The sequence below is a fragment of the Onychomys torridus genome, chromosome 11 (assembly GCF_903995425.1).
Source record: "Onychomys torridus chromosome 11, mOncTor1.1, whole genome shotgun sequence".
In the NCBI taxonomy this organism is placed as follows: Eukaryota; Metazoa; Chordata; class Mammalia; order Rodentia; family Cricetidae; genus Onychomys; species Onychomys torridus.
In genome coordinates, this window is record NC_050453.1 from 408421 (window position 1) to 433470 (window position 25050).

Sequence of the window (25050 nt, forward strand, 5' to 3'; positions counted from 1 at the left end):
AGCCATTCTTTGCCCCCTGTGTCAGAGCTAACATTTGGGACAATATGTTAAACAAAACAAACAATCAAAAAACCCAAAGCAAGCAAGCAATCAATAAATAACCTTTTAGAATCTATTAACTTAGCAGGCAACTAGCTTTTCCAAATACAAAAGCTAATAAGTGTGTCGTCAGATAGCATCTTGAGCCTACAGAAAAGCACATTAATGTACTCCCTTCTCTGATGCACGCACCAATGTATTTTAAACTTGATTTAAGACTTTCTCTGCTTTGTAAATCCATAAAAACTGTGGAACTGCTTCCAGTTTGGGACACGGAATTGGGGGTAACCTAAATCATTGTTCCAGGGACATGGTCACTAAAAATAACTCCAGAATAAACTTTCATTCCCTTTAAGATGAGAACTGTGGGTTTTCCATCCATATGTGCATAAATTTTATATCTGGTTAGCTTATTGTTTTAATTTTTGTTTCTGTGGCACCTTACATCTGAATTCATCACAAGGAGGCAAGTTCTTACTGTATACTAGACAGGGCGGGCAACCCTTGGCTCACCCTTGATTAGGCTCCACCCTTTCGTTATCTGAAAGGAAAAAGAAGCCGGGCATGGGGTGGGGGAGGGGAGCAAGGGCGGGTTATATGCAACCGGCTTCCCATAATGCCTTGTTTTCTTTGGAACCAAAGGGCGTACAAAGAGAACATCCTGGAACTGACTTGCTAGGTTTTTAATTCTGTGCCTGCATCCAGGAAGCGATCTCCCAGGAGAAATTCCACAGAAATCCCACGAACAAATCGAAAACAAGACCCCGCCCAACAAGGGGAAGCTGTGGTCAAAACCTTTATTCCGGAACTCAGCGCCATTTCCTGCACCCTGGGCGGGGTTGCCTTCTCTTCTTTGCGGTTCTACAGCACTTGAGAGAGACCCGGGTGAAGAAAATGAAGGTTTCTCGGAGCTCAGAGGGTCTGGTCACTGTGGCACGCCTTGCAGCTTTCTGCCCAGGCAGAGTCCAGCTGGCGGTCTTGCTGCTATCCCTGGCGCCATCTACTTTAGGTGAGCCACACAGGGAGGCGCGGGGAGGTAGGAATGTGCTCTGCACCGTGGTGAAGGGGGGTGCTGCAGTCTGCAGCACTGGTCTAGGATCCCCTCTGGGTACCCAGGGCTTCTTTCTCATGGATGAGTGCTGAGCTCTCAACCCAGACAGTACTCAACCTGTAGGAATGCTTGGTCTTCCACCTGCTTGTCTGTACTGAGTGTAGAGCTAATAGTAATGAAAGAAAGGGGTGTAGGGTCCGGGGGTACGGGCCGGTGGCGGGGGGGGGGGGGGCGTTGTGTTAACCCTGGAGAGGCAATTTCTTATCCTAGAATTTGGTTGTGAGGAAAGTAAATTTGCCTGTGTTTCCTCACCTGTGAAATGCAAATACCTAGGTTTTCGTGATGTTTCTATGTAATTGGTGTCAAGTGTCTAACTCATGTTCTGCTGCTTAATTTATTTCTATCCTGGAGTCGTTATTTGTGCATTTGCTCTGAAGGCCTAGACAAACAGAACTAGGAACTGTGTACTTTATCTTCTGCCCCAAAACCTCATCAACTCACTTGAGTTCCCACTTTAATGAAGATCCTCCCATTCTCACCCTAGGTTAGGATTTGAAGAGCAAGGAAGCTCCTGGGTGCAACGGAATATTTGCAAGTCAAAAAATCTACAAAAAGACTGTTGAACTTACATATTACAATTTAGTGATAGTTAAGCACAAAATAGTGTCCATTTTACCCGCTATGGAAGTTCTAAGTTCCCTTCCTTCCTCTTCAGTAAGAACTTGCTTACAGAAAGACTTCCTTGAAGTCTTTTTGCTTTGTTTAGACTCATTGACATTTGAAATGACAGTCTTGTGTTTTTGCTCAAATGGAGGTTTAAACTTTCCCACTAGATCAATTACATATATTAACTGAACCTAATTTTCTGAGAATAGAGAAAAAACAAAATTCCTGCAAAAAGTTGTGCTTAAATTTTTATCTTCCTAGGCACACATAGTAACTGGTCAGATGAAGATATATGATAAAATTTAATTTTAGAAAAGAAGTATACCAAGAATGCTGGGAATCTCCTACCAGTGCTTAGGGATCTTTGTGGCTTTGTCATCTTCTGGCTGAAATGTTGGGGCAGTTTTGCCATAGTTAAATCAGACATTATTGTGTGCAAAGGAAACCAAGGTTATCACAGTAACCTTCAAATGTGACTCAAGCCATGGAGTGCTTTAGTCAACAATGTTGAAATGAAGAGAATGCCACTAGAATGCTTCCACTGGCCACAGCACTTTGTAATTTAAACAAAATATGGTAGAGAGCTTCACCTCGAAGGTATGTATACTCATAGAGAAATTGGTTCTGGAATTCCAGTCTCTGCTACTTACATCTGAGGACCTTGGACCCAGCAATTCAATTAACAAGTATCCACATGTGTGCCTCTGACAGCATTATCAAAATGTATGAAGCAAAAATGGGCAGAGTTGTGAGCAGCGATAAATGAACCCACTGTTAGAGCTGGAAGCTTCAATACCCCTCCACCAGAACTAGACAGATGTAGCAGGCAGAAAAACAGTAAGGACACAGCAGAACTCAGCAACACCAGTATAACTGGCAAGTGTGGAATCCTCTCCCAGCAGTAGAACATACCTTTTTCTCAGGCTCATAACAAACCATTCAATGAAATAGACCACATTCAAGGCGGTCAAATGGCACAGTAGTTAGGTCTTACTAGTATACTGTTGGAGTTGGTGGACTCTGGCATGCCCTAAGATACTCCTGTAGGATCATTTCTGTTAACTCTGCTGCATGGAGAAGACAAAGAAAGGGAGTTAGAGTCTGTTTCCTGTACTTTGCATCTCAGTTTCTGTATTCTGAGATGTGTGATTTATGGTTTATATTTTCTAATATTAGCCAAAATAACCTCTCTTAGAAAAGCAACTTCCAACATGTCTTGCACATCAGAAATACTCACTGAAGATGATTATAGTAAGAGTAATTCCAGAAAACAAGATTGCTTCAGGGACTACCCCTTTATCTGCCTAAGGATACACACACCTAAGTTGTATGTGAAAGGCACTCAGAGGAAGAAATGCTGTCAGATAAAAACCAGTAACAACAACAACAATCTTGAAAATATCAAGAATACTAGTTGAAAGACAGCTTTATATACACTCATATTAACAAAATCTGTGATAATATCTTGTCACTCAATGTTAACTAATGATATTAAATCGTTATGTCTATTTAAGTATTTAAAATTCTTATTCTAAGCCAGGTGATGTTGACGCACACCTTTCCTCTCAGTCCTCAAAGGCTGAGATTGGCGGATCTTTTTAAGTTTCAAGCCTACTTGGTCTGCAGAGTGAATTCTAGGACAGCCAGGGCTACACAGAAAAACCTCTTGAAAAAACCAAGATAATAATAGTAATAAAATAACAGTAAAAATAATAATAAATAAAATAAAATCTTATTCCATTTGTATGGTATTGTTTTAGATATTTATGCATACCACATTTGTAAGTTTATTTTTCTTTATGTTGAGCTCTTTATTTTTACAGATAAAATTGCTTAAGCAAAATCTTCGCAGAATTTCTTCACTGAAGAGTGAACTATGTAGACCAGAGTGTAGCTCAGGTTGACCCCTCATATTCTCCAGCAAAGTCACAGAAGTGGTCATGAGTTCACAGTCCTGATGACTCAGGATGAGTCAGTTAATGACTTAAATGGACCATTTGAAAGGAGGTTATGTCATTCAGGACAAAAAAAAAAATCCAATAAGATAACAATATACAAACAAGAGAACAGTTAAAAGTAAGAACGCTCACCATATCGATTGTTAGCAGTAAGTAAAGTAGTTAAATTTGTTATGTGCTGTTTACTGGCAGATAAGACACTACTCTTGGAAAGTGGCTGAGCATATAGCAAAAAAATGTCTATCATGTGACTTGGCGTTTTACTCCCAGGTTTTTCCTTAAGAGAAATAAAAATCTGTGCCCAACAGACATCTATATTAGTTTTTATAGCTGAGTGCTTTTTATTTTGTTTGTTGTTTTAGATTTTATTTATTTTTATTTTACCTATATTAGTGCGTATGTTTGCCTGCATGTATGTCTGTGTACCACATGCATGCAGTGCCAGCAGAGGCCAGAAGAATGCAATGGATTTCCTGAGACTAGAGTCGCAGAAGAATGTGAACCGCCATGTGGGTGCTGGAAGTGAACCTGGGTCTTCTGGAAAACCAGAAAGAGCTCTTAACTGCTGAACCATCTCTCCAGCTCCTTCATCACTGCATTATTGGTTACAGGCAATAAGTGGAAACAACTAAAATGTCCTTCAGTTAAATTATGGCATATATATTTATCTAACTGAATATTTATCAGCCATGAAATATATGTAACCAAGGTGAACCTCAAAGTAATTACACTTTGTAAAGCTAGACCAATGAGAAAACAAAGACTGACATTTGTATGATAATTACATGGCATTCTAAAAAGTGAAGTCTTTGTAGTTAGAAAAAGCAGGTTGGAACTACTGGAGGAAGCAAACAGATGGATTATAAGGACAAAGGAACTTGGATTATGAGGGAAATGCTTGTCTTTATTTCAGTGAGAGTTTCATCATGTATACACACACACACACACACACACATATATATATATATATATATAGTCATAAATTCATGTACTTTAAACGCCCATCTACTCTGTGCATTGTATCTTAATGGAGGCATAAAAATAACTTGAATGATGAAAGTTTTGACTTTATGAAGTGCCTGTTAATGTACCTATCATACAAATAGCCGTATTTTGAGGGATTAGTAACAGGAGGCAAAGGAAACTAGATGACCTTTCTCTGTTGAAGGTTCATATGTACCTTTTCATTTGATCTGTTATACAAATTAATGTTGTTATTAGTATATATAGTATTTGTATGTATAACTCCAATAAGTGTAGATAATTAAAAGAAAGAAACCTCTTTCTAAGAATAGTTCCAGCATATTTCTATATTGCTTTAGAACTCTTTGCAGCCTCTCCCTGGAGCTTTGCTATGATGATCAGTCCCTTGCCTGTTTATTTGTTTGTTTTTCTTTTATCTGTACTCTGCACTTGGGATTGATTCTCTTACCTAGGATTAATGAAGCAGACAATTAGCAGCATTGCATTCATCCTACGTGTCAGCTAGAGAGGTGAAAACATAATATTTGAAATCATAGAAACTTTCACTCAATGGTTTTATTGTTGTTATCACAGAAGTTTTCTCGGGAATTATTTTTTTCACTTAGTAGGTTTTTCTATTTGTTTTTCCTGTTATATAGTAGTTCTCAAAGTGATATTATCTTAGAAACTTAAAAATATATGGACTCTAACTAAGACTCTGCAAATGAGGGCTTCTTGGGATGTAGTCTGTTTGGACTCTTGATTTTACTTATTTTGCAGTATATCATTTATTTGCTCATGGCAGCAAAATACATCTACTGCTTATAATTGGGTGCTAAGCTCTGGGCCAGGTATTTATTTAGAGGAACAAAGGATATTTGGTCTCTTACCTTCACATTATCTCTGATGCCTCTTGAAAATATCTCATCAAAAGCATGCATATTTAAAAATCACAAATTATAATAATAAAATTATTGATATAATAGTAAAAAGGATAATGGGTAAAGTAAGAACAGGTTTTAATTTTCATATTTCTCAGAAGGTCAGGCAAGTAGTGTGTAAGTTGAGATGTGGAGGAAAAGTAAAAGCTAGAGAGAAATAAAAGATTCCAACTAGGATGTGTTTAGAGATAGAGAGTGAATGCATGTCTGGAGGAAACAGATGTAGAAAGCTGGAGCCTTGTAGGAAGTCAAGTTGAAGGTGATGAAACATACCTGTGAAAACAGAGAACGGAACAACTATCATTCAGTGGAGTATGTGGGGACAGCGAATGCCATTATAATATTGGAGAAAAATTAGGAACATGAGCTTTTTTGAAGTGAATTCTCTACTTTACTATGAAATCCAGAGTTGGTCCCCCATTCTAATAACTATTGTCAATAGGAAAAAAATCAGCATTTGTAATTCTTATATCTGTTGATGTATGCTTAGGAACCATGATAAGAATTTATGAGATATAAACAATAACTCCTAGGCTGAATGTGGGATGTGTCATTCAGAAGATCTCTGAAATCATCCGTTGTAGAGGTCTTCCAGGGCATTCCTGACACAATAGGCTCATTTCCTACAAATTTTGACAGAAAATAAACTCTTGGAAATAATTACATATGCTGACTTTACTTGCATACTGTAAAATGATACTATTTTCTCTTTGATATGAATAACAATTACAACTTTCAGCACCCCTCTCTATGTGTGATACTAATAGATGTTTTACATACATTTCTTTGATACTCCTAGGAAGCCTACTAAGTAAATAATGTCATCTTCTTCAAAAAGATGAAGCAGAGACTCTGACATATTAAGCAGTTTTTCCAAGACATCAAAGCAGAAATGGAAGGACATTAGGTCCTAAAGTCCAGAACTCTCTGAATCTATTATTTTCAATACTATGTCTTTGTGGTTTCATCTTGATACTGCAATAAATTTCCCCAAACTTTATGGTCTTAAACAAAAGAAAAGTGTTGTCTTACAGTTAATTCTTGGTTCCCAAGTCTGGATTACTGTGTTGCTCTGTAGGGCACAGAGGAAAATGAGTTTCCTTACTCTTTCCAGCTTCCAGATGCTGCCTACATCTCATGGCTCATGGCATCTTCAAATATCTTTCCTTCTCATGCAGACCTCTTACCAAAGGACTACTATGAATACATTTAGTGTTTATCCAGAAAATCCAGGGTAATCGGCAGATCTTAAAAGGTTTAGTAATACCTACACAGCCACTTTATCATAAAAATGTCATGCTCACATACTCTAGGGATTAGAACATGGGTATCCTTGGGAAGTAGTTACTTAGTGTATTACTTTTCTAGCCACTATGACAAAATAACTAACATAGACAATTTAAAGGAGAATAAACTTATGTTTTCAGAGTGTTCAGTCCATGCTGGTTGTGAAGGCATGGCAAATGGAGCCCGTCCATCTGCAGCAGTGGGAGACTATAGCAGGTGGCTTCTTGCTTGGTAGCAGAACAGGAAACAGGGAGCACTGACCTGACCCCAAAGTGGATGTATCATTGAAAGTCATGCCCTTACTGTCCCACACTGCCAGATTGGCCCCATGTCCCAAAGATTCCACCACCTCCCAAAACAGCCCCAACCACTGCAATCCAAGAGTGACAGTGATGGATGGACATTTACTTCCAAACCACAGATAGCAGTTCAGCCACATGAGGGAGTCAATTGCCTTTAGCATCCAGCCTAGTAGCAAGTAACAGACATTCAGCAAACAGCATACAGTATCTGTACTGAAGATGATTAGCAGTGGTTTAAAATACACATCCTATTTAAATGTTTGATAGTAATAGAACAAGGGTTGGAAGTAGATGGAGTCAGCATTTCTGTGATTCTTGTTGGGCAAATTATATTGTTGTTAGTAGATGTTTATATTTTGAGATCATGTTACTTTTGATAGAAAAACAAAAGTATAATAAAAGTAAGTAACAATAACAAATGTAATCACTAATCAAAACAAAAGAACAAAAACACTAAAGACAAAAACAGTAAGATGGTAGATTTAACCTTAATTTTATTCGATATTAATAGTCAGTTCCTATTTAAAGGAGTTGTCATGTGATCAGATATCTGAAACTATGGGCTGAGGGAGCATTGGAGCCATGGCAGACTCACAGGAGTACTTTGAAAGTGTAGTTTGCTTTCTGTTGCTATGATAAACACAGTAACCAAAAGCACTATGGGAGAAAAATAGGATTATTTGGTTCACAGATTATAGTTCATCACTGAGGGAGGGATGCCAAGGCCAAAACTCAGGGATCTCAAGGGATTGGAAGCAGACACCACATAGGAATGCTACTTATTCCTCTACAACCCAGGTTCATGTGCCCAGGAACAACATCACACACAGTGAGCTGGGCCCTCCTAAGTCAATCATTAATTAAGAAAATGTCCCCACAGAAATGTCACAGGCCAGTCTTATAGAGGCAGTTTCTCAGTTGAGGTTCCCTTTTCCCAGGTAACTCTAGTCTGTGTCAAGTTGAGAAAGACTCACCAGCACTGGAAGATTTTAAAATTGCAATGAAAAGAACAACTCTTGATTTCTTTCAGTTACTGTATGCACTACAAGAACTAGTTCAGAGTAGCTGCTGGCTCCAGAGATGGATTATACTAGGCCAGTGTTTTATAAACTTGGATTTTAGCAGTTGCTACGGAAAGAGTACCACATGAAAATTAATGTGGAACAGAAAAGGAAATGGGTGGTTTCAGTTTGATTCCAAGTTTTGAGACTACATTAGGCCCCAAATCTCTTTGCATAATTGAGATATGGACCTGTATTGTTTGAACATACTTATTTAATAAATGGAATTGTTCTATATTCTTTTAGACTGTCAATAAAAATTTGCTGAGACTCTAAAGACATTGTAACCTAAGTTTGAAAAGTCTGTCATAATGATTCAACAGTAAAACAGTAATAACAAACAAAAGGAATAAGACATATTTCAAGACAGGCAGGTGAATAAAAAAGGATGGAAAACACCATGTCAAAACAAACCAATGTAAAGCTTATTAAATGGCATTATGATAGTATTGTCTTTAAAGAAATATTATGTGTTTATATTTAAAATTATTGATACAGTGTAGGGGAGATAGCAGTTAAAGTACTTGTACAAGGTTGAGGACTCATGTTTAGATTCCCCAGAAACTAACGTTTTTGCTGGGTTAGTGTGATAGCCTTTGAAGGTATACATAGGGGATCACCAGAGTAATTGGCCAGCAAGACTAGCCATATCAGCAAGGTCTGGGATTCACTGAAAGACCCTACTTCAATCAGAAAATTGGAAGAGTTGAAAGTGGATGATTTTCAATATCACCTCAACTTTCCATGTGCATACACTCACACACACACACACACACACACACACACACACACACACACACACAAACAAATTAGAGATATTTTATTATGATACAGGTTAGTCTTTCATGAAATATATGTTTAAATTTGTATGTTCTAATGATACAATATGAAAAGGTAGGCATAATGAAAAGAAGTTGACAAGTATATAATCAAATAGAATATTTGACTTTTTAGCATCTAGTAGAACAAGTAGACTCTCCAAAATGAGGAAATATATAAAATAATTTTAAACTAGCATACCTACCAAAGCTGGCCATATGCAAAATAAGATGCAATCAGTTTAAAAAATAGCTAGAAGTACATTGCTCAATATTTTTGTATGCCTTAATCCACCCCTTGTACTTGAGTTAATTAATTGAGAGTATGCGAAGGAAAAGAAGTCATAACAAACATGTAATATTTCTGAAGTTAAATTAAGGTGATTTTTTTTCAAACAGAAAATTATTGATTACTTATTATTTGACACTAACTGGTAACTAAGTTAATTCTGCTAAGTCTTAAGGAAAGATGACTGAGTCTAGAAGTGAAATAAAAACATGTATCAGAAAATACATTCACAAAATGAAATACAGTTTCAGTTTTTGAGTTTTGTTATTTTTCTCCTTTGACCAAAGTGTTGATCCATTCCTGAATGCCAGAAAGGAGGATCATGGCCCATTAGAGTTGGCTGGACAACTGAGAGTGATAAGGGTGATTCAATCCATGAGTATGTTTTGGTGCAGGAGAGATTGATGAGGGGGGATGGGATGGATGAAATCTAAGCACAGGTGCTCTCTCCCTGGCTGAAATTTGAAGCTATGTGTTGGAGTTTCCCCCACTGTGAAAGACTACCTATATTACATTAATATGTTTTGTGTGAATTAAACCACATACACATTGCTTAAAAAAAAAAAATAAAAAGAGCAGGGGTATCCACAACTCCAGTTCAAGGGGATCCAACATCCTCTTCTGACCTCCAAAGGACACCATGCATGTGATGCACATATATGCATTCTTAAGCACAAGAGTTGTGAAATACAATGAATAAATCTGAAAAGTTGTTCTTAAAGCAGAGATTTTAATCATAGATTCTAAGTAAAGTTATTTTAAAAGCTTACTATAAAAATAACCATTAAAGGAATCATTCCATTTACTACTGTTACTATTTCCCTTCTTTGATCACATCTATGAAGAATATTGAGAAAAAGAAAAGGTGGACCTGAAGTTCTTCCATTATAAGTAATGTTGCAGCCAGGTGGCGGTGGTGTATGCCTGTAATCCCAGCACTTGAGAGGCAGAGGGAGGCGGAACTCCGTGAGTTCGAGGTCATCCTGGTCTACTGAGCTAGTCCAGGACAGGTTGCAAAGCTACATCTCTGTCTCAGAAGAAAAAAAAAAAAGTAATGTTTCTGTGGTCTCTATCTCCAGGTCAGTGCACAGAGCCACCATGGTTTTCATTTGCCAGCCGTATAAATAAAACTGATGAATCCAATTTTCCCATTGGAACATCTTTGATGTATGAATGCCGCCCAGGATATTTCAAGAGGCAGTTCTCCATCATCTGCCAACAAAACTCAGAATGGACAAGTGCTGAAGATATCTGTATAAGTGAGTAACTGTAGAGGAAGCTGACACCTAGATACTTTGTGACAAATAGTAGAGTCTGCTTCAGTTTGTCTGGATTTTAAAATTATGACACGTCATTCATAATATTATCTAAGGTATATAGTACATTGAATCATTCTTGAAGGTCATATATCTTTTTACTCTGTGCTTCTGTCTTCTCAATTGTTAATAAATTTAATAATGATTACCATCACAGGGAAAATATCTTCAGGATACTTCACTTAGTGTGTCCAACTTTGAACAAGTGTCACTAAGTAATTAGATATTCTGAAGCAAAGAAAAGTGTAGCTAAAAACTAAGAGATGAAAAAATCCCAGACTCTGAGGTCTGTGAATTGGAACACTCAGAAGAATGCTTTGGTAATAAATGAAGTAAACATATTTTTGGGATTCATCATGTGAAAATAAGAGGGAACTTGAATGGGAGTTCTTTTGGAAAGTAGTGTCTCATTAAGTTTCCTCAAAGTGGCAAAAATCTCTGAAATATTACTATTATGTATGCTCCCTAGAGTAAGTTACAGTCAGGTTAGAACTTCATAAACTAAGGAAAGTTTAGTTTACTTGACTTGGTTCCAAAATTCTGTTTGTTTCTCACAGGGAAATCATGTAACACTCCTAAAGATCCTCAGAATGGCATAGTACATGTACACACAGACGTTCAGTTTGGATCCAGTATTGATTATACCTGTAATCCAGGGTGAGTTGGCAACAACATCTCTTCACTCAGGACTTCTGGAACAGTAGTACTACCTTCTCAGCAGGTCTCAGGAAAGACATCTAATCTGTTACTTCCTGATTTGGTGTTTGGTTGTGCTTTGATTTGTTTTGTGCTAGAGGTTGTACTCAAGTCTTTAAACATGCTAAGTAAGTGCTCTACAATGAATCCACACCATCAGAATGTTGCCTGGCCTTAGGAGGCTTGAGTGTAAGTACTTAATTCTTGATTGAAATGTACAAAAATATTACATGATTAGGTGGAAAAGATATGTTATCTCTGCTGAATAATCAAGACAACACATGTTATCAGCTTTCCATTATTATGACAAAATAATTGAGATAATCAAGAGGAAGAAAGGTATGTTTTAATTCATAGTTAAAGAAATCTCAGTTCATGTTCACTTTGAGTCTCTTGCTTTGGTCTGTGGTGGCATGGTCCATTACAGCAAGAACATGGTAAACTTGGTAAACCATTCACCTCATGGTTGACATGAAGAAAAGAAAGGCCAAAAGAGGATAAGGTCTCAGTATCTTCTCCAAAGGCACACAGCTGGTGAGCTAACTTTGTCCCATAAGGCCCACCTCTTAAAGATTCCACCACATCCCAATAAGATTATAGCCTGGTAGACTAAGCCTTTTATCTAGGAGCCTTATGGGGATGTTCCTAACTATGGCAACATAAATAGAAAGGGAGGCACTCACTGGGTGAGATGGTGCAGTCTAAGTTCACAGACTTCTGAAATCCAGCATGAATGTTGCTAGAAGAGAAGCCTAGGGAGCTCTGAGTAAGAACAGGTCTTAAATTCACAGCTTTTATTAGTTTACTAAGGTTGCTAAAATGACTACCACTGTGTTTGCAAACAAGAAATTGTTGGAGTTCTGTTCTGAGTCTAGAAGTCTAAAATAAGGTGTTGGCAGGATGGTGCTCCCTCTGATGTCTTTAGGGGAGGGAACTTCCGTACCTCTTCCAGCTTCTGAAAGCTCCAGGCCTTCCTAGGTTTGTAAAACACAACTCTAATTTTTGTCTATCGATATCACTGCTTATTCTCTGTGTCTGTTTTTATTTGTTGATCTGTGTATTTATATTCAATGTTCTCTCTTTTTATAGTGATACCAGTTATATAGCATTAAGATCCATTCTATAGACCCTAATTTTAACTTGATTATATTTGCAAAGGCCCTGTTTTCAAATACTGTCACATTGACAGTAATAGGAGTTTACAGGATCAGACTATCACTTAGGGAACGCAATTCAACCACAGAATCGCTCTTCGAACATGTCTGGCATGAAGTCCTACCAAGGATGGTGTTGCTGATGTTAGCACTCCTCATTATTCAACACAGAGTGTTGACTTAACCTGATTCTGAATGTTAATTAAGTTATAAGATATGAGCTAAATCTGTGTTTTTAACACAAGCCAAATAAAAATGTTATTTAGGGATTCAAAAATTTTAAAACATGCTTTTCAAAGTACACTTTTGAGATAAAACAAATAGAAAAAAATTTCTAAAGCATAGAATTTTTAAAGCTGTTTCCATAATATATGAGTTCTTATAACTCCAGTGAAAGGACAAGTAATTTTAAAATAGGCAAAGGAGGGCCTGAAGAGATATCTCAGTTGTTTAGTGTATAGTCTGCCCTTGTGGAGGACCTGGGTCAGTTGCTAGCATCTCATCTGCCCGTGCTCCAGGGAACTGACTGATACACACGCAGACCTCCACTGGAACTGCATGTACACACACAAAACCACATGTACACATAATTAAAAAAACAAATAAATCTGTGGATTCAAGGCCAGTCTGGTTTGCATAGTGAGTTCCAAGCCAGCTAGGTCTACATAATGAGACCCTGTCTATAACAAAACAAAGCATAAAACAAGCAAAGGATTAAGTACTTCTCAAAAAAAAATGGACTAAAAGAAGAAGATATTTACTCCATATGGTCATCAAAATGTAACTTATAACCATGTTGAGATACTGTCTCACCTATGAAAATATTTCTAAAGGGAAGACAGTAGAAAGTGTTGATGAAATTGCAAAGAAATGGAAGTTCCCATACATTTCTGAAGTAGACAGCAGACCAATATGTCTGAAGACTCTAACAACAAACCAATTTATAGATCCCATTAGAATACCGTGACCCACTGAATCCACTTAGTGCTGCCTATTCACAGGGTATAAGACCATCTACTGAAGCATAGGTAATTTATCAGTGACTACCTCCCTGAAGAAAATTTACTCTCCTTCCCCCAGTAGCCATCCATTGCCAGCAGCTCCCTAGCTAGGTTTGGGACTTCATGAGCTCCGTCTCCAATCATGCTGGGGTTTTGGCAGGCTTGATCTTATGCAGATCTTATGCACCCAGTCAAAGCTGCTGGGAGTTCCTTTGTGCAGTGGCCCTGTCATGCCAGAAAACAGTGTTCTTTAGCAGACAACCACTATCTCTGGCTCTTAGAATCCTTTTGCCCTTCTCTCTATGCTGATCCCTGAGCCTCGGGTGTAGACTGTATATTATAGGTGTCCTGTTTAAAGCTGACACCCTTTGCTTCCTTATTCTCTAGACATTGTCCAGTGGAGTCTATGGGTGTAAAGATAAGACCTTAATGCAGGTTATTACTATGATTATTTGGCAAAAAAAAAAAAAAATACTATTAGAGTCCCCTCTAGAGCATAAACTAGCCAACCTCTGATTTTTAGTGCATTTAACAGTACCAGGTATGGATTCCTATTTGTGTAGCAGGCCTTAGATCCAATCAGTGGTATTATTTTTAATGTCTCTGTCAGTATTGCACCACAGGGCATATCTTGCCATGCCAGTGATTATTGTCGCTTGCAGAGTGCATGGTTGGGTAAGACGCTTGATGACTTTTCACACATAGTAGGGTACCCGGAACATTCAAGTACTATGGAAGCCAGCCAATAGGGATGAAGTTTCCAGGTTAGTACCGCCTTGATTTCTTCATGTTCTATGACTCAAGTGTGTGGTTACTTCAGAAATAGGGTTTTACTAACAAGTTCTGAAAAGTCACCAAGAGCAATGGTAATAGCCTGTTATGTTTGAGGGGGCATCTTTGGGACTCCACTGATTGACAACTCAAGAAGAGGCAGCCTATACCTGACACTGTGGGCTTTTTATTTAATATCCTGTGGTATCTTTAAGAGGCATTGTCCCCAGATAATATGCTAATGCCATTTAAACTTCTTTTATATATGTATGTATTTTAAGAAACTTCTGTAGTAGTAGATTTCTATATGACTTTTTCAAAGATCTTTAGTGTTATTATGTTGGTTAGTTTTTGTCATCCTGACCCATACTAGAGACACCTGGGAAGAAGGAATCTCAGTTGAGGAATTGCCTCCATTAGATTGACCTGTGAACATGCCTGTGGGGCATTGTCTTGATTGATGGTTGATGTGGAGGGTCCAGCCCACTATGGATGGTGCCATCCCTGGGCAGGTAGTCCTTAGTTTTATAGGAAAGTTGACTGAGTATGAAGAAGAAAGTGAGCCAGTAAACAGCACTCCTCTGTGGTCTCTGCTTTTCCGACTGCAGGTCCTGGTTGGGTTCCTACCCTGACTTCTCTCAATGCTGGGCCGTGATGTGCAAGTGTAAGCCAATTAAACCCTTTCTTTCACCTTAGTTGCTTTGGATCAGCATTGTATCACAGCAGTGGAGACACAGACTTGGATAATTATCCCTCCCTACAGTCTTTCCTCTACCCTACCTTCTCATTCTCCATCCTATTTAACCCTTCCTCTTTCATTATTCCCCCTTCTTCCTTCACACCACCTTAGTCAAGATGCCATCAGCTTCAAAATTATTAATACTATAACATCTTTTTAAGCTTTGAAGTAATCGCAAAGATTACCTCTAGTAAAAACAGAAAGATAAAGTTATCAAACATAACCACTACCAGTGGATCATCCAATTACAAAGGAAGAAAACAAGTGAAGAACAATGGAAACAATCTGGAAATCAATCATAAAACAAAATTAATATCTGCCACTCCTTATCTATCAATAATTTGCTTGAAAAGAAAATTAGTTATATGCTCTATTAAAAAAAATCCCAGTGGCTGAATAAATACAACAATATGCAACTTCCTACAAAAAACTTAAGATATAGCTTTAAAGACACATAATATGAAAGCAAATGAAGGGAAATGATACTCCATGAAAATGTCAAGTGGAATAAATCAGGCTGATTATTAATTATTAGACAAACTAAGTGAAAAACTATCACAGTAGGCAATATCATGGGTGTATAATGTTTTCTTGGATAAAGTAAAGAAAAAGCTATTCACACATGTGAAGGGGACAATGGCAGATTAAAGGAAAGATCCTATTCAAGTCCAGCTGGATGAATCAATGTATTTATCAGTATTACTTGCAGAAGAGTAGTTGTCTCAAAGGCAACTTCATCACAAGTCCCACCCTCAGCATGGATAACTCAGGAAAAACTACACTATTGAAGTATTCCACCTTCCAGTCCATTTTCTGCCTCCTCTAAATCTTAGTAACCCTCACGACTCTATGACATTAGGGCAGGAGGGAATGGCACCTGTAATTTTAGGTGAGGGTCTTGTGACCCTTCCTTCTCCTTCCATAAATGCATGCTGACCTAGCTATGAGCTATATTTTCTGCTTATTTCTGCAGGCCAAGGTCTCCTATAGATTACAACAATTAATTGTTGGTGATAGTCATGTTAAGCTCAGAGGAACTAGATGCACTCTAGCCATAGAATAGTAAAATGGTCAATTGAGTAAAAGGATGGAACAATTATAAATGCATATTCACATCAGAGCATGTGAATTTGTAAAGCAAATATTAACAGAATTGAAGGATGAAATTAAAAGCAATACCATATTAGTACAGGACTTCAGTACTCCACTTTCAATAATAGATAGATCACTCATCAAACAAATTCAGTATAAAAGGAGCAGTTATAAATGAAACAGCCCATCAAATAACAGAAGACTCTATATTCTTCTCAAGTGTACGTAGAACATTTTATAAAACATGTAAAAATATTAGACCACTGCCATGAGTACACTGTATCAGAAACAGATTAATGTGTTTCTATCTCTTCATAATATCACAACTTATTGAATAGTAATAAATTCACTAGGTATTTATCATGGTTTCAATGGCAATAGCTTGCCAGACATAACTTCTTTTTTTTTTTTTTTTTTTTTTTTTTTTTGGTGACTCTGGCTGAGGCAAATATAAAGTTTTTTTGTTATAACAATCTTAATTACTAATAGTAACTTTCAGGTTATGCATTACACACACACCACTCTGTGTCTGTGTTAGGGATACTATTGCTGTGATGAAATAACCTGACCAAAACAACTTGGGGAGGAATAGTTTTATCTGGTTTATGCTTCCAAATCACTGTTCATATTGAAGGAAGTCAGGACAGGAACCAGAAGAAGCAGGAACCTGAAGGTAGGAGCTGATTCAAAGGCCATGGAGGAGTTCTGCTTATGGCTTCCATACAGTTTCAGAGGGAAGTCTATATCATCACGGTGGGGAGCATGGCTTGGAGCAGTAAGTGGGAGCTTCAAACAACCACAGTGTGTGTGTGTGTGTGTGTGTGTGTGTGTGTGTGTGTGTGTGTGTGTGTGTGTGTTACCACAAAGAGTTAGAGAAGGGTTTCAGAGAAAAGCTAGGAAACCAGATGGCACAGTCTTTTCATTGATAATGAATCCTGAATCTAACTGTGAGAAAGAAGCTGAAGAAGCTGTGATGACTCTGACTTGGCATTGCAGGTACATGTTTGAGAGCAAAGCTATATAGTTGAATGTAGCTGAAGAGGCAAAAGATAAATACTTAGGTAAATTCCATTTACTTACCACAACCTTCCAACAAAGGAAAACTTAGGACCTGTGGGCTTCACCACTGGATTCTAATTTGTGTTATAAGGCCAATATTATGCTAATAGCAAACCAGACTTGACAACAGAAGAAAACTGCTGGCCAGTATCCTTAATTAACATGTTATAAACATTCATTCTCTACAAATTACTAGCAGACAGAATTCACAAGTGCATACACTGGGGTGAGTGGGATGAATCTCCAACATCCATGTAAAAAGAAGCTTCATGTGCCTGTAATCCCAGCACTAGGAGAATGAGAGACAGACAGATCCTAAGTGCTTGCTGGCCAGGCAGCCTAGCCAAAAGAGTGAGTTTTCAGCTCAGTGAGAGATTTTTGTCTCAAGGCAATGGACTGAGAATGACAGAGGAAGATGCCTGGTATCCTGCTCTGAGTTCCTCTGATACACACATATGAGCACACTATCACACAGACCCCATATATGCTCATACAACATACACACTGTCATACATCATGATTAAGTGGGATTTATCCCTGAAATGCAAGCTTCACTTGACAGTGTACAAACAAAATGTGATATATCACACTGACAGAATGAGGTATAAAAGCATAGTCATTGCTTGAAGAAGAAAAGACTTTTGAAAAAAATTCAAATTTTCCATCATTAGAAAAGTTCTCTAACATTTAGACATAGAAGGATTATGGTTTCATGTAATATATTTTCCACATATGACAAGCCTACAACTAACATTGTATTCAGTGGAGAAAGGCAGTCTTTTCTATAAGATTAGGAGCACAAAGGCATTTTCACCATTCTCAAACAAAAATGTGCCCTGTCCTGTCTCTGTACAATGACCTACTTCTCTATGGATCTCCCTGATTTTGGACATACTCAAATGTCCATCAGTAGGTAAATGGTTAGATGAATGATGGTGCATCCATGTTATGGGCTCTAATTTATAACAAAAGGACTGCTTGATAAATCTCCAGGATTATGCTGAGTAGAAAGCTAATCATATATGGTTACATTCTTGTAGCATGAATCTTAAAAGTACATGTTGATAAAATCAAACCTGAGCCAGGTATTGGGGTGAATTCTGGAAGATCAGAGAAGCAGAACAAGCCACAGCTACTTCACCTCGTCACTTCCTCAGCTGATCCTGTTTTCTCAGACTGGAAGCCTCTGAGTCCTCATCCAAATGGGTCTCAGCTGAACTGTGCTGCTAGAAGCCTAAATGCTTAAGCAAACAAATGCTTAACCAGCAAACTGCTTCTAGTTTCTGTTCTTCACGCTTTATATACCTTTCTGCTTTCTACCATCACTCCCTGGGACTAAAGACTTGCTTTGTGGGATTAAAGGCATGAGTCACCATGCTTGACTGTATCCTTGAACAGATAGATTTCTGCCTCTGGAATGCTAGGATTAAAGGTGTGTGCTACCACTGCCTATGCTCATGAATAATATTGTGCCTGTTCTATCTCTGACCCCAGATAAGTGTATTAGGGTGCACAATATTTTGGGGAGCACAATACCACCACACATTCTAAATGACTCTTTATATAATTTATTAAAAATTATTTAATTATAGAAATGGTCACCAGCAATAAGAATGTGTAAGAAAAAACAGGAATGGGGAGACACAGAGGAACGTCAAAATAAATGGACAGAACAAGAGGTCTTGTGTCTATTTTAGTTCTTGCTGTGGTAGAAAATACATAAGCCTACATGTAAAATTGTCTCAAAGGTTCTTTCCCACTGGGTGGTGGTAGCACAAGCCTTTGTCCCAGCATTTGGATGTCAAGGCCAACCTGGACTACAGAGTTCCAGGAAAGCAAGGAAACACACACACACACACAGAGAGAGAGAGAGAGAGAGAGAGAGAGAGAGAGAGAGAGAGAGAGAGAGAGAGAGAGAGAGAGAAACCCTGTCCTGAAAAACAAAAGTACAAAAAAGAAAAAAAGAAAAAAAAGGTTTGTGAGGGGGACCAGAAAAGGTCTCTTTCCCATAGGAAAATGAGCAAGTGGAATTTAAATATGAACATAAAACACAACCGTTTACATTTGTACTTCCCATAATGACATGTTTATGTGTAAAACAAAGTAGATAAGAGAGTTGTTACTGTAAAATAATTGTCATGAATTGTTTTCATTGTATGACACACTAGACAATTTGTAGCATATTAACTGAGTATTTCTGACTTTAATCGAGTAGGAAAAATTTGTTTGACATTTTGGTAGGTTTCAGTCCCTTCATTCCAGTTTAATGAATCTTGCTGATAAGGTGTTCCCTTATCTAGGCATTCACATTAATGCTTTCACGGTATAAATTAACTCACTCATATTAGTATATTAAACACATACACATGGCATTTACTTTGCCCTCAGGAAGCTTGTAATAGCTTTATAAATAAGACTTATAGGAAACAACTATAATTTACTACAGATTGTATGATAAGATAATAAAAAGAAAAATCTCATTTAGTTGGGAAGCATGAAGATGAAAACCTTAAAGTCCAAAGAGGGATGAAGGATTTGAGAACTCATGGCCTCTGGCAAGAAAAAAAAAATGTTCTAAAGCTTCCAAGGTAGTAATCTGGGAAGCAGCAATTTAAGTAGGCAATTACTTATGGATTAATTAACATTCTTTATTCTGTGTGTAGATACTACCTCATTGGTCCCTCCTCTGCTGTATGTATAATCTCAGATCAAACTGTTGCTTGGGATAATGAGCCACCTGTTTGTCAGAGTAAGTTGAAATTTTCATTTCTATTACCTTGACTTATGTACTTCAAATTTCCTCTGAAATTATATGTATATTTTTGGAGGGCTGAGATTGAACCCAGGGCCTCATGCCTTTTAGGAAGTGCCCTACCACAGCTGTAAACATAAAGGAAAATGTTCTGGCTATTGTCAACTTGACATGAACCAGAGTCATTTGACAATAAGGACTTTCAATTGAGAAAATGCTTCCATCATATCTGGCTATAGGTGAGCCTGTATGGCATTTTCTTACTTATGTGGGTGGGCTTAGCCCATTGTGGGAAGGGTCTGTCATGGGCTGATCGTCCTGGGTTGTATAAAAAAGCCAGCTGAGGTAGCCATGAGGAACATAACCAGTACCCCTCCATGGCCTCTGCATCAGCTCTTGCCTTCTGGTTCCTTCCCAAACTGAGTTACTGCCTTGGTTTCTCTCACTAGACTATGTTTCTGGATATGTAAGCCAAATAAACTCTTTCCTCCCCAAGTTGCTTTTGGTCATGGGTTTTCATCACAGTAATAGGAACCCTAAGACATAAGTAACTCTTGTCCTTTGTCCCATTCTTCCTCTATAAGCTCCTGTCAATACCCAGAAGACAGGCTTTGGGGTCAATGAGCCTCTTTTTCTCACCCCCTTTCCTGTGTGTTCTTTTTCAATAACTCTCCCTTCTCTGCTTTTTGCCATCTCTTTAATTGGCTTCCTGAGGACCAGTGGCCAAAACTAGACTATTAGGCCTGCTAGAGCCCTGCTATAACAACAAAGCAGACTGAATTACAGAGAAACCGTGATTGAAGTTTTGGAGGATGAGCTAGGTTAGAGAGACTCTCTTTGAATGATTAACATGCTTGCCAGTGACTCAATATGAAAACACAAAATTAATAAAGTCAGTCGCTTATCACTGTAATGAAATAATTGCAACAACTAACTTCTATGATAAAATATTTATTTCAGCTGACAATTTTGTTGAAGGGTCCATTCCCTGATTTTGTAGTTCTATTGCTCTGGACCTCTACTGAGGCAAAACCTCAGGGCAGGAGCATGTGGAAGTGATGAGCCAAAGCAGTGGAAGAGTCAAGGTCCCACATTTCTTCAAGGTCACATCCTCAGTGACCTAAGCATTTCCCAGGAGGCCAAACTTCTTAAAAGTTCCACTGTATTCATGCCACCTGGGATACCAAGCCTTTAGTACTTGGTTGCTGTGGAAAATTTACCCATATTTAAAACACAGCAATAACCCACACTCTTCAGAGAACACTTTTCTTTTTTCTGCAAGGCTCTAGGACACTGCCCAAATGGCACTATTTTGATTCAGTATCATGAATTCTAATTTTTCTTGGCCATCTACAGTACTGGAAGATTTCCAGCCTTGGAAGTAGCAGTTATCAGTCAACCCTGATTCTAAGAGTGTAGTTAGGTATTACCAGGACTTCCTTGTTTAGGAATCTCCAATTGGACTCCAATTTTTGCCCCTTGATTTGGTAAGCCCACCACAAGTTCAGTAGACTCTTAGTTCCCTACTATTGGCCCGGCTCCCTCTTTCCCATGGAACAGCAGCCCAGTGCCAAACACTTTCTTCATTTTAAGGATATTTAGGGTTTTTATTGAATTAGGTCATAAAAACCCATCTTATAATAAACTTGAGGGTTTTGTCTTTTACATGTCTCAAAGTACTTGAAATTATATTTGAAACTATATATTACTTGAAAATTTGAAATAACGTATTTGTGATTTTTTTTTTTGTATTCTTAAAAGTTCTTGTTCAAATTCAGCATCCTACATATTTTTGAATGAATATTAATGGTCTGTATTTTCACTTATCCATTACATTTTCAAATGCTTAGTATATAGTAATCTATATTTTCACCAATTTTCTTACATACTTGCAGACATTCAAATTTTGTTTTGTACTATCCATTTGTGTTTCATTCACCCCTTATTTTTTCTTAGTGAATGTTTTTTAAAATCCTCCTTTTAATGGGTAAGAAGAAAAATCTGGAAACTGATATAAATTCTCTAATATGATCAAAGAGATATTTCAAATGAAAAGTTTGATTGTATTTGTTTTATTATTATTATTATCTTCAAATTTTATTTGGGGAATGGGAGTGGTCAGTGTTACTCTATTTTTTTGTCTTTTTTTTTTTCTTGATTGTTCTTGTAACTGCATGTTTTTATAAGAAATAGGTAGGAAAGACAGAGCAAATGTCACTGTGTGCACCTAAATAGCAATAGTTTAAAACTCATCTACAAGTAAATAAATATTAAATGCTTTTAATGAACATTTATATTCATTTATAATGAGTATAATTTTCAATTTAGTGATTGATTAGAGTTGCCCTATCATTATTTAAACAAAATTTAATCTGTTCTCTTCACCCAGTAATTTCTTGTGAGAGACCCCCCTCCATTGCCAATGGAGATTTCATTTCTACCACAGAAGATTTTCATTATGGAATGGTGGTTACCTATCACTGCAGATCTGATGCAAGAGGGAAGAAGCTCTTTAACCTGGTGGGTGAGGCATCCTTACACTGTACCAGCAATGATGGAAAAGTTGGAGTCTGGAGTGGCCCTCCTCCTCAGTGCATTGAACTCAATAAATGTACACCTCCTCATGTTGAAAATGCATTCATAGTGTCTGAAAACAGAAGCTTGTTTTCCTTAAGGGATACTGTGGAGTTTAGATGTCAGCCTGGCTTTCGCATGGAAGGAGCCAGCAGTGTGCGTTGTCATGACCTAAACAAATGGGAACCAGGATTACCAACCTGTTTCAAGGGTAAGTCTGACCAGTGCTTGGGAAGCCTGCAATGCCATGGAGTGCTGGAGGACCAGAGTTAAGGGTTGGTTCTGGAAGAGGGCATATGATGAACAGGTTGGATGAATAAATGTTCTTGGGAGGCAATGTGAAATCAGGAAGGGACATGTGTTTGCGTGAGTGTTTGTGCATCCTTACAAACATGTCCATTCAAATTGAGGAGGAGCTAAATATGAACAAGGAATGTGATACATCCTGGGAATTCTCATACACAGAAGTTCTTTCCATGTATTGCCATCTCCAGCCCTTATCAGTTATTCATATGTGTAATATTTACTAATATGTAATGAGTGGTCCATGGCTAGTCATATTAAATGTATGAATATTTAACTCCTAAAATGAAGCTATGGGGTAGTTACCATTCCTTCCATATTGAGACTTAGGTGTTAGATTATGTTCTAAGACAATATACATAGTAACTTGTAGAGCAAAATTAGAATCCAAGGCTGCCCATCTGGCAGATTCTTCAAGGAAGGAAGTCTTTCCTGTTGATAGTGGATTATAAAGACGTTAGAAAGAAAGGAAGAATAAAAGGAGGAAAACAATGTTGCCAAGATCAGGATGTACTGTTACTACAGGAATAGTGCTGACCCAGCTGGTCCTAGCTGATTGACACTGTCATGCTCTGTCATGGCTGACACAGCCCGACTCTGCCACTGCTTCCAGGATAGAGCCAGTCCTTGCTAGTCATTGGTGTTACTAGAATTTGAGTGGCTGTTGCTCATTTGAGAATCACCCAGGTTTCCTCAACTGACGCTGTCCCTGGATGCATAAGGGTATCTATCACATCTTGCCTTTTAGTTTGAATATCTTCCAGGTGGCAGAACTTAATTAAAACCCCTAGAGCAGTGGTTTTCAACCTAAGTGTTGGGACCCCTTTGGCAAACCTCTGTCTCCAGAAATATTCACATTATGATTCAATAACAGTAGCAAAATTACAGTTATGAAGTAGCAATGAAGATAATTTTAAAGCTGGGGCTCACCACAATATAGGAACTGTCTGAAAGGATCACAGCAATGGGAAGTTTGGGAACCACTGTCTTAGAGCAAAGAAGTTGTAGTTTTCATGTTTCTACCCATAACAATCAAAAGGCAATAAATAGCGTGAGACTAGGAATCATTAGAAATTTAATCAACCTAGTTTGTAAATATCACAGCTCAATTAGTCAAGGAAAGCTCTTGAAAGATGAGCCCTCAAAACAAGTATTATAATATCAAAAATATTTGGAAATTATCATGGAATTCATTCATTCTAGACCAATACCCCGTTTTTTACTGGAGAAGTCTAAAGTTCAGAGAGGAGAACTGAGTTGATATAAAGTTTTGGATTTGGTTGTGTGTGGGTGTGTATGTGATATTTTCCCCCTTTTTGCAGCTTTAAGTAATTGTGTTAAGACTCACATGCATCCTCAATCCAAACAATTGAGTTCAAAACAATTGGCTTAAAGAGAAGATGGACCTAGGACTGTAATGTATAGTGCATATTTCTTATTATGATAACTGTAGGTTTTTAAAAAGGATTTGCTCAATGGCTATCCAACTGTCTTCTCAATGGAATGAAATGAGTGATTGAAAAGCACCAGCTGTGTAGTGTGAGCAAAGAGAAGTATCTCTCTAGTGAAGCAGGATTCAAAGATCATAACAGAATCTGTTAGCACCATTGTGGTTGCCCACTGGGAAATATGTTAGAACATTTAGGTTCTCCTTATTGCCTAAAATGTGAAACTTAAAGTTGGTGATGCCATTCTAGAAAGGTAGTATGGGATTCTAAAATAAACAATCTTTAATTTTGTGTAGGGTCAGTAGAAATTGGAAGTGTAGCTTAGCAGTGGTGGTGCACACCTTTAATCCCAGTAGATCTCTGAGTTTGAGGGTAGCCTGGTCAACAGAGCTAGTTCAGGACAGGCAAGGCTACACAAAGAAACCCTGTTCCAAAAAACAAAACAAAGAAATTGGGAGTGTTATGACCTTAGTGTACATCTTAGAGATAAACTCAAGATTTGTCAGGTGTATTCATAGTGTCTGCATTGTATTGTCACTTTTGGCAGAAAGGTTGCTTATTTTGCCCTATATAAATAAAGCTATTCTGTTTTTCTTCTTTCTTTTTCCACATAGTTGTGACCCTTTTGGCATCTGTGATCCAGTTTACCATTGAGAGAAATGTTTTCCACACCATGACACTTTTTTCCCCCTTAATATGTTAGCTGCCTCCAGAAATCCAACACTAGGAGTATATCCCCAAACAAAGAATTTTTTTTCTCCCATGCAGAA

The 25050-nt window shown here is 37.8% G+C and overlaps 1 protein-coding gene across 4 annotated transcripts in view; it reads left to right on the forward strand.

Annotated features, from left to right (window-relative positions):
- Positions 1-658: 658 nt before the first annotated feature.
- LOC118592810 (complement component receptor 1-like protein) overlaps positions 659-25050 on the forward strand; it is a 43067-nt gene continuing 18675 nt past the window's right edge. For all 4 annotated transcript variants that reach the window (XM_036201892.1, XM_036201894.1, XM_036201897.1 and 1 more), the window contains exons 1-5: positions 659-1048; positions 10455-10634; positions 11249-11348; positions 19867-19952; positions 22345-22740. In XM_036201892.1, the coding sequence (XP_036057785.1) occupies positions 934-1048; positions 10455-10634; positions 11249-11348; positions 19867-19952; positions 22345-22740 (877 nt within the window). In that variant the 5' untranslated portion in view covers positions 659-933. The remainder of the gene's footprint in view (positions 1049-10454; positions 10635-11248; positions 11349-19866; positions 19953-22344; positions 22741-25050) is intronic.